This window comes from Echinops telfairi, unplaced genomic scaffold (genome assembly GCF_000313985.2).
Source record: "Echinops telfairi isolate 266 unplaced genomic scaffold, ASM31398v2 ScPeMD7_7424;HRSCAF=8462, whole genome shotgun sequence".
In the NCBI taxonomy this organism is placed as follows: Eukaryota; Metazoa; Chordata; class Mammalia; order Afrosoricida; family Tenrecidae; genus Echinops; species Echinops telfairi.
The window spans coordinates 59,523,063-59,533,519 of NW_022111324.1; the positions used below are offsets into that span (position 1 = coordinate 59,523,063).

General features: G+C 51.5%; 1 protein-coding gene across 1 annotated transcript in view; it reads right to left on the reverse strand.

Moving 5' to 3' along the window:
• Nucleotides 1-1,515: 1,515 nt before the first annotated feature.
• Nucleotides 1,516-10,457, reverse strand: part of BATF3 (basic leucine zipper ATF-like transcription factor 3) — a 14,021-nt gene continuing 5,079 nt past the window's right edge. The window contains exon 3 of the mRNA XM_045298092.1: nt 1,516-1,744. Coding sequence (XP_045154027.1) covers nt 1,559-1,744 — 186 coding nt within the window. The 3' untranslated portion in view covers nt 1,516-1,558. The remainder of the gene's footprint in view (nt 1,745-10,457) is intronic.

The window sequence follows — 10,457 nt, forward strand, 5'->3', positions numbered from 1 at the left end:
CAGGTCCACATGCACACACTCAAAGCCACATAGTCCCCTGGGCCTTGTTCTGAGGCGGGTCTTCACAAGGCCAGCCCTCCCCTGTACTGGACAGTTCCGGCCACACTTGTGCAGGCAGGACTTGCTGCCTACTGGTCACCAGTGGACCTCCTTGTTGCCCGGCTGGGCTGATTCAGCCTGACCCTATATACTGCACAGTGGAGACCTGGGGTCTCATCCTGATTCTGCTACTCGCCTCGGCAAAGCCCCTTCCTCTCTGTACCTCAGCCACCTGATCTGCAAAGAGAAGGGCTCGCACTGCAGGGCTGTAAGGGAGCCCTACACTGAAAGACTCCACCACTGGCCTGAAACCACAGCCTTCAGGAAGCTGTGGCCTGGTGTTCCCAGCAAGCATCAGCCTTCCCAGCCTCTGTCAAGGGGAATTTGGCAGCCATCGGCCAGTGCAAGTTAAGGAGACCAGGCAGGGTTCAGGCAGCAGCAGGGAGCCCTTTCTAGGACAGGGGGACTCCTGGGGAGTCATTGGCATTCTTAATGATATGAAGTCAGTAGACCCATCACCTCTGAGCAGAGCGATGATCCTTGTCTTTCATTTTTCCCTTTCTCAAGCATCTGCATCTGCAAGTAGGAGCTCTCCTTTCTGTTCTCATTTCTGGTTCCCTTTGTGATGGGACGGATCCACCCTCCACAACCCCCGCTTGTTCCAGGGAAGAAGAGAACTGGGGGGGCGGGGAGGGCTTTCCCAACGTGCTCTCCTCTCTGGTCACCTCTGACGGGCCTGCTTCTGCTTTTCCTGAGAGAAGAGCGCTGGACGGGCCTTTTGAAAGGAAACGGCTCGACATCCACCTAATAGCTGGTTGTTTAAATAAGGGAGCACGTTTGTCACCCACACACCCCCTCACTTGTGGCTCAGGCTCATATGGAAATGAACTGTGTTTGATCCGATCCCAACTGATGAGAGGGGGTGGGGAGCGGGGTGAGAAAACCAAGCCTGGACAGGACAGCACAGGCATGAGAGGTGACCACGATGAAAGACCAACATGCCCAGCGTGCTCCTGCCAACAAGCTGGGCCTGACTTCCGGAAGCGCAGGAGTGGCAGGGAAGTCCTCTTCTCCTGTGTTCTGCTGCCCCCACGGATGCCTCCGGGTCCCGGCCTCCCATGGGTGTGGCTGTCACAGAGAAGAATGGGAGGAGGAAGCACGGCTCAACACACACAACACCCCAGGAGACCTAGAGACAACCTCCGGAGGAAGAGAAAGTGCACTGGATGTCTGAATTCCAAGAACCAGGAGAAAGGAGCGCCCACATCAGCCATCTTTATTATGCACATTCTGGAGGAACCCATTCTGCATCACCGCGGAACCAACTAGCTGCAGAAGTGGAGGCGGCGTGATTTGTTCCTGAGGTGGCCACCTTGACTGCAGCGCTCCAGGGCCAGGCGCCGCCGGCCGGCTGGGCAGCGGGGCTTCCTGCGGAGCCCAGCCCAGCCTGGAGTCCCGGGGGCGCGGGGGCGTTGGGATCCGCGGCTCCTGGCCACACAGAGGAGGCGGTCCCTGGGCTTCACCGGGGCAGGCAGCCGGCTACAGGGTCAGGCCGAGGCAGCGACACAAAGTTCATGGGGCAGAGCAGCAGGGGGCACATCTTCTCGTGCTCCTTCAGCTCCTCGCTCAGGTGCTTCAGCTCCTCCGTCAGCTTCCCGATCTCCCTCCTCAGCACCGTGTTCTCCTGCTCCAGACACTCGTACTCCTGGGGAGGGCGGAGAGTGAGCGAAGCCATTCCGGAAACCTCCCTGCCGCCCCACCGGCCCCTCTGGGATCCCTCATATCGGTTTGTGTCTTAGCATCTCTCCTCACAAGCAGGACAAGGTCGTGCTTTCTTTGTTTGGGTTTTTTTTTTTATACCAACCTTACTGAGGGACATACAAAGCAAAACCAGTAGCCAGCAAGTTGATTCTAACCCACGGTGACCCCCTTTGTGGCAGAGTATAACTGAGCACCCTAAGGTTTTCATGACTGGGACTGTCCGGAAGCAGATCACCAGACCTTTCTTCCGAGGCACCCAGGCACGGGATGAACCACCAACCTTTCTGCTAAGAGTCACTTACCCCTTAGAACTACCAAGAGGCTCCTTAAACGAACCGACTAACAAAACAAACCCAGACACACTGCCGTTGAATCGATTACAAATCATCACAGCCATGCAGGACAGAGTAGAACACACTCCCCACCCCATCGAGCTTCCAAAGCTTCCAAGGGAACACTGCCACTTTGTCCTCCTGAGGAGTGGCGAGTGGGGTTGCGCTGGCCCTGATCACAGCACCTAGCTGAGTGGCGCCCTTCATTCTGTGTTCTCATCAATCTTGTATCACATTCAAGTTCACTGAGGATAAATAATGTCTCTCCCCAGTTACAGACATGTTTAGCTCCTAGAGCTTCAGCTCCCGTCCCTGGACCCCTCCTGATGGACAGTGCTGGTGCCCACATGATTAAGGGCCCCTCAGCCTTGGTCCTCTGTCTCTTCTAAGCCTCTTCCTTCTCTCCTGCCCTCTCAGAGCACCTTCCCCCTTCCCCGTTCAGAACCTAGGGGCCCACAGAGATTGCATACAGAGGCCACCTAAACCATCCCTCGGCTTCCTGCCCACCCCTGGCAGCCCCTTCCGCTGTGAGCTGGACCCCTCTCCCAGGCAGCAGGCCTCCCACCTTCTCCCCAAGGGTGTCCTGGCCATCCTCGCTGGGACACAGGCCCACTCTGCTGCCCTCATTCCTCCTCCATGCCGGGCACCCCCACCCCTCATGCTCTGCTTTGGCCTCTAACAAGCTCTGCTCCTGGAGTCTGAATCCAGGATTGACATTCAGCCACAGAGTCCTCTATGGCAAAGGGAGGGTCAGGATATGGGGATGAGGATAGTGACTGAGGCATCATGGGAGGCCTGAGTACGGCAGAGGGTGAGAGAGGCTGCAGCTGCTGCACACACACCACAGACACACACACACACACACACACACACACATGCAGATGTACACACAGATAAATGTGTGTACGCATACATGCATGCATGCATACAAGTGCACACGCACATATGCACACGTGTCACCCTGCAACTGGAAACTGCCCTTCTCCTTGAAGTGGAATGGAGGACAATCTGGATGGTTCCAATGAGCTAACATTTTCATTAGATTCCAAAGAACAGGAACCATGTTGCCCTGGGGGGCCCAGAGGGTAAGCAGTCAACAAGCAGCTGAAAGGTGGGAGGTTCAACCACACCCAGAGAAGCCTCAGAAGTAGGGTCTAGTGATGTTTCCAAAAGGTCACAACGTTGAACACCCTCTGGGGCCCAGTCCTACTCTGCTCCCAGCAGGGTTACTTCAACACCAACTTGCAGCAGCAAGTGGCGCACCTCTCAGAGAACCGGGTGCAAATCTATCCCAGGCTGAGCTTCCTAGAGGACACTGCCACACGTTCACCAGACCCGAAGGACAGGAAGCCGTCTGCTCAGCACAGAGTATTCCAAGGTGCCTTTCATGTTTCCTGAACTCTGTGGTGAGAGGAGCCAAGAGGGGTCCTGTGCCCAGTGCCCTCCTGACGTGTCATGCCTGCCCCCAGACCTCAGCCCCAAAGGGGTCAGGGCTGCCTGGCCACCAGCTGGCCCCACATTTGCTTGCTCTTTTAGCGCTGTCTCTTCTGGGACTGAACGGTTACTCATCAATCTGTTGGTGGGCTTTTATCAGGCTGAGGAATAAGAAGATGAGAAGTCAAAACCTTTTTTCTACAAAAAAAACGGAGACCAATGGGGTACCTGCAGCCTACAGCAGGCCAGAGAACACCACAGGGCTGCAATCAAGGGGGGGGTGCTGCTTTCACAGTAAGGAGCCATGCACTGGACTTCACACAAGTGGGAAATAAGCAAAGAGCAGGGGGCCCTTTGTTATGTCCTAAGAAGATGATCCGTTTTGTGCAAATCCTGTGAGTTTCGAACCCTTTGCCATGGGGGATGGGGGTGGCGGTGGGGTTGAGGTCACTGTGCTGCCAGGAACAAGCTGCAAGCAAAGATCTTAAGAGGAAAGATGGTGAAATCGCTGCAATGCCCAGCTGTGTCTAGGGCTTTGGTTCTCAAGCCCCAGGGGCTCCCTGGACCCCACCCCCACCCCGGGACATTTGGCAATTCTGGAGACATTTTTGGTTGTCACAACTGGACAGCTGGCATCTACTGAGTAGCAGCCAGGGATGTAGTTAAACCTCCTCTCATGCACAGGGCAGCCCCCTCACGTGGATATTTATCCAGCACCAATGGTGCCTCTATCCAGAAAGCCTGGTGTGGCATGGGAGACTGGTCATCAGGGAGCTATCGGGCTCCAGGGCCTCCCTGGGGTGGAGGAAAGACTCAGGGTCCAGTAAAGACATGAATATGGATACCAGGGACCAGACATGATAATTAAGGCAAGAAAGAAAGAATTAAAGAAGAGGCAGGAGCCAGGAGAAGGGAGGGATGGGGCAGAGGGGAGACAAAGAATCACATATATGGAGGGTTTAATAGGATCTTGTTTGGGATTTCATTTCTTGAGTATAGTATGCTCCTTTAAAACCGAAACAAAATCCCTCCCAATTCCTTATCCCTCACATTGAAATAGTGGTTTGAGTGGCTTAAAAAAAAAAAAAAAGAGGAAAAGTAAAATGAAAATGGACTTGGTGTTTTTAGTAACAAGTTCACCTCCAACCAAAAGGAAAGGTCACCAGGGGGACACAGGACCACCCCAGGCCCCGCTCTCAGGGTGAAACAGAGGCTCTGAAGGATGCGAAAGCTTTTCCAAGGTCACACAGACTGGAGACCAGGTCCTTGATTTCAAGGTCGACTGCCACTCTCCTGCAACCATGGCAATTCTGCTTGCTCTTGATGTGACCAGGGCCCCGATTTCCCCGTGGTGGTTACCAGCACCACAGGGCTTCAGAGCCCAGGATTTTACAAGAAGTCCGTTCCCAAGCCTTGAGTGGATGACACTTCCCAGCAAGAAAATTGTGTCACCAACCGAGGCTGTACAAATTAGTGTCATAACCACTTTCTAAACCAAGTGGCCCTGACATGAAGCACTCTCCCAGAGCATGCAATGTCTGACAAAACCACGGCCGCCCATACCACAAGCACATTGCCCAAGCCCGGGTCGGTTTGAGACACTTGGGGCTCTTTAGGGTGGCATCACTGCCTCCCTTGTCTGACTCAAAATCCGTTCTCAGTCTTACACCTTTGGGTGCCTGGCTCGAACCGGTCTGACCCACTTCTGAGCCCCTTTCTGCCTGTCTCAGAGGCCTTGGCTACTCATTTGGTTCCCATATGGGGCAGTGGACTTGAGCTTGTGCCTACAGTTAGAGATGAGTAGCAGCTGAAATCCCCATGCGAGGTCTAAGCACATGGAAGGGATGATTGGAAAACCCACAGTGAACCCTGAGGGGCAGACACGTCTTAGGAATGGCTTCTCATCATGACAGTCCAACTTCCAGCAGCCAGACCCTGGAGAGAAGACGTCGAATGAAGAGGGAGAGGGTACAGCCTACCCTACCCTTGGAGAGGGGGCCACCTTGATGGGCAGCCTTTGGGCTTTGGTGACGGAGACCTAAAAGCGAAATGGAGGTGGAGGAGAGAAACTCAGTGGAGCTGGGGATGGAAGAGGAGGTACCTAGGTGTTGATGTGTGAGAGGCACAAGAATAGTTGGCGTGTGGAAGCAGGAGAGAAATGGAAAATTTAACTAATCCTGAAATAGTCCCCTTTGTGGTATTCAAGAAAGGCAAGTAAAAAGCACCGGGAGTGGGTGGGGGGTGGGGGGTGCAGTTCACGTGCTTGGCTGCTACACAAAAGGTTAAAGGTTCAGGTGCATCCAGAGAAAGGCCTGGCGATCTACTTCCCCCAAACCAGCCACTTCGAAGCCTCCTGGAGCACACTTCTATTGTGATAACATGCAGCTGCCAGGAGTGGGGATCGGCCTTATGGGAACTGGTAGACATGGCATAGGAATCGCTAAGAGGCTTGCCGCCTGACCTACAATGTTCAGGGGTGCTCTGTCCTCACCCCACTGCACACTGCAAAATGGTTCTTCATGGTTTGTCTTAACCAGACACCCCATCTCAACATGTACATTTTTTTCCAAAGTTGAAAAAAAATCATGATGCAACGACATTCTACCATCCAAACAGTTGGCCGTTCGGAACACAGAAGCCCATAACTGGCACGTCAACCTGGAGGGATGCTGGGAGCAAACCAAGAAGGGATGATGCCCGTGGTGTCTTCCATCCAAAGGGGATGTTCCTCTTGTGTGGTAGCAAGTTCGAGACAATGGGTTTCCAGTTTCCTGCGCCCGCCATCCATTCCCTCACACCCTCCATGACCCTTGGCCCTTATGAGTCATTAGTTCGGGGAAAGACATGACCTACAGCTTTGGGTTCGACCTACAGGGGAAGTCACAGTCCAGGTCTCCCTGGCGGCTTTTCAATAAGACTGGCCTTGCTGCGGTGATCTGTCAATAGCCCCTAATTTGATCCATTCTTCCTGCTCCACAGAGAGCCGGGCAGGTGGGACCTTCCAGATCGGTAGCCTCATTTCTGTGCATATGGTACAGTCTACGGGGAGAGGGGAGACTATGGTACAGTCTACGGGGAGAGTGGAGACTATGAGTCTTAGGACTGGGCCCTCTCTCTACTCCGTGGGTCTGTGGATAACAGATGTGGCAAAATCTCTAGTTTCCACAGCACCTGTTTCTGTTGGCTGTCCAACATAACGAAGGCAGAAACAGAGAGACCCAGTGCTTCTGATAAGCATCCTTTTTTGACCCTGCAGTGAAATGCTGGACGTATGTATGCTGCCTTCAGTGGTAGGCAGAATAGTGGCCTCCCCATGCCTAAGATGTTCACATCCTAACATCCGCTATCTGTAAAGATGCTGTCATGCACAGCAAAATGGACCCTGCAGAGGAGATTAAGCGAACAACCTTGAGCTAGGGAGAGTAGCCTGAACTGCGCACGTGGGCCCATTGTAATCACAAGCATCCTTCTAAGTGAAAGCAGGAAGCAGTAGAGTCAGAGAAGGCAATGTGGTGATGGAAAAGTCTCTGAGTGATGCAGCGTGAGAACGCAGCAAGCCAGCTGGCTCTGACGATGGGGGCCCGAGCCAAGGATGGCGGGGAGCTTCTAGAAGCTGGACAGCTCGAGGAATGGGGTTTTTCCCAGAAGGAATGCAGCCCTGCCAAATTTCTTCATTTTAGCCCAGCAAGGCCGATTTCAGATTCCTGCCTGCCAATGCTGTAAGATCATGAATTGACCTTCACATTTGTTATGGCCGCTGTAGGAAAACACTGACTTCCTTAGGAGATGCTATGCTTCTTACAGACAGGGAGTGAGAGCGTATGCCTCTCTGTGTGACTCAGCAGCAATGACTTGTCCACAGTTACCTTCAGGTCAATCCTAGTCCCAGGAACTCTTAGGAGGGCCAGGTAGAACTGTGCTCCACGGACTTTCAGTGGCTGGTTTATCACAGTAGCTCACTAGCAGATTCCAGGGTATCTGTGTGGACCCAGAGCTCCAGTTCTTTGGGCAACATCCAAGTGTGTTAACGGTTAACCATTGGAAGCTCCCAAGGACTTCTACCCACAGTAGTGCTTAGTAAATAAGTGTGAATCCATCAACTCAATGAAAGGTCTTGTGTCCACTAGAGACACCAACACTTGGGATTTCCAACTGAGTGTCCTCTGGTGGTTTTTTGAGATGAATACATCTGGCTTGGACTAGAAGCTTCTTGAGGGAACTGTGTCAAGCTGCTGACTGGCATACTGAGCCGTGCCCGGGGCTTACTTGGTGACGTAAGCTAGCACTACGATTGCTTCGGGAGCAAGGGGAGAGGAAGGAAGCCAAAGACATCACAATTCTTACATGGACATTTCTCAGGTCAAGGACCTTCCTTTGACCCTACTCGGCAGAAAGCCTTCCAACCTTATCCTGGGGGTTCCTGTACCACAGAGAGCCAGACTAGATATGTTCAATGGCAAGGGTCAGCCCTTGGGATGACAATGAAACAGAAATTGTCAGAAACAATGGTTTCCTCTTTCTAGGTCCCCATCTTCCCGCTCCTAGGAAAGAACCTGGCATTTAGAACCTGTGCTACTCTGTGCATTGATATCAGCAGGTATATGCCCTAGAGTGGGTGCCTATTCTCCATTTTTTAGTAAAGATTGCTTTCCTCCCTAGCATATCCCAGAAATTTCTGTTGCCCTCATCCCAGGCTGGCCTCGCTGAGATAATCTAGCACGAAAGAAAGCTCAAACTAAAATTCTTAATTATTCCCATTTGCCAAGTGCAGAGACAAGAGCACAGCATTGCCACCCAATCTTTGATTCTTGGATGCCTTCCAGGCCCATTTTGGATGGATTCATTGAGACCCATGAATCATAAGGATCCTTCCATGTCCATATGTATAGGAGGTGGGAAAAAATGCAAGTCTTTAGGGTAGATCCCAGGGACTTAATATGAGCAACAGCATTAATTTCATTATATATCATTTGAAAACGGGAGGAGACGTTTCGGGACAAACGCATTCCTTTCGCACCTGAGGAGTTGCGGCAGACCCATCTGGAGGCACTAAGCAGGCAGTGGAGCTGCAGAGTCTAGGGCTCAGGCCTGAAGCCCTTCCTCTGTGCATCTATGCCTGAGAGTTACTGGTGGTGGGAGCTAATGTAGGAAGAACAGAGAAAGCCTTCCAGAGTGAAAAGAGAAGAGGCCAAGTCCGAAACCTGGGGAGAAAACAAAGAACAAAGAGATTGAGGGGGGAAATGATAAAAGAAACCGGAGAAGAACCAGGAAACTGCTTTGCATTGGTTTATTTTGTTTTGTAAAGCTGAAGAGGGGAGAGTTTCGAGAAGAGGTTGTGGTCAGTGGTGTCCGATGTTCCAGTAAGGTCAAGGATGAGGAGACCGGAAAAGCAGCCCTTGCAGGCAGGAGGAAGGTGAAAGGAAACAGAGGAAAGATCTAGGAAGCAAAGCTATGGATAGAGGTATACACATAGTTGTGTCCATATGTAAATACATTAGTTCATAAAAACAGAGGTGTTGGCCTATGTACGTATATTTATATGGCAATACACTGAGGCAGTGGATGAACTTTGGGCCTCTGCTCAAGCCCTCCCTCAATGCAAGAACATTTGTTCTAACAACCTGGCATTCTGTGATGCTCACCCTCCCAGCATGATCGCTTAAGACAAACTGGGTACATAAGCAAACGTGGTGAAGAAAGTGGATGGTGCCCAGCTATCAAAAAATATAGCGTCTGGGGTCTTAACAGCTTGAAGTTAAACAAGCAGCCATCTAGCAGAGAAGCAACAAACCCACATGGAAGAAGCACACCAGCCTATACGATCATGAGGTGTCGACAGGATCGGGTAACAGGCATCAACAGACCCCAAACAAACACACAAACAAATACAAACCATATTGTTGAGAACGAGGGAGGTCAGAGCAGAGACCAAAAACCCATCTGTAGACAATGGGACATCCCCCTCACTAAACAGTAACAAAGAAAGGATGAGTCAACCAGGGCACCGTAGCATTGATGAAACACAATATTCCTCTGGTTCCTTGAGGCTTCCTCACCACCACCCCACCACCCCACTATCATGACCCCAGTTCTGCCTTTCACTGCAGTCTAGACTGTAGCATGTGCACAGGTACAGATAGGAGTTAAGAGCTCATGACACATGGAATCCAGGAACAGGTATGAGAGTAGCGATAGGGGGTAGGGAGAATGGTGGGAGAAGGGTGGGAGGAAGGGGGAACCTACTGCAATACCCTAGGGGGGATGAACAACAGAAACCTTGGGTGAGGAGACAGCAGTCAGTGTAAGATATAAAAATAATAATAATTTATAATTTTTCAAGGGGTCATGAGAGTGGAAGGGGGAGAGGGAGGAAAAAAAGAGGAGCTGATACCTAGGGCTCACATAGAAAGTAAATGTTTAGAAAATAATAATGGCAACATATGTACAAATATGCTTGATATAATTGATGTGTGGATTGTTATAAGAGCCTTAAGGGCCCCCAATAAAATGATCTTTTAATTAAAAAAAAAGACAAGAAGCCCCCGCATCAGGCAGGGTGTGAGGTGTGGGTGGGAAGTGTGCATGTGTGCTGTAGGGGAGAGTGACGGAAATGGAATCCCAGAATCCCAGAGGCTTCTGCTACGAATACGTTGCATCTGAAGAGCCTGCACCAGACACTGAAGACACAAAGCTGAAGGTCCAGGACAGAGGTCCTCCCTGGAGATATTGCTATAAAATCACAGAAACATGAATTAAAGAAAAGTATCGGCACGTGAAGTTACTGTTTCTCAACATCCCCTCCATCCGTCTCAACATTTCTGAAGGCGATGCTGCCATCTCACTAACCCTTCCTGGAAAATAAAACAAGCAAACAAGACCCGCCCCCCCCCC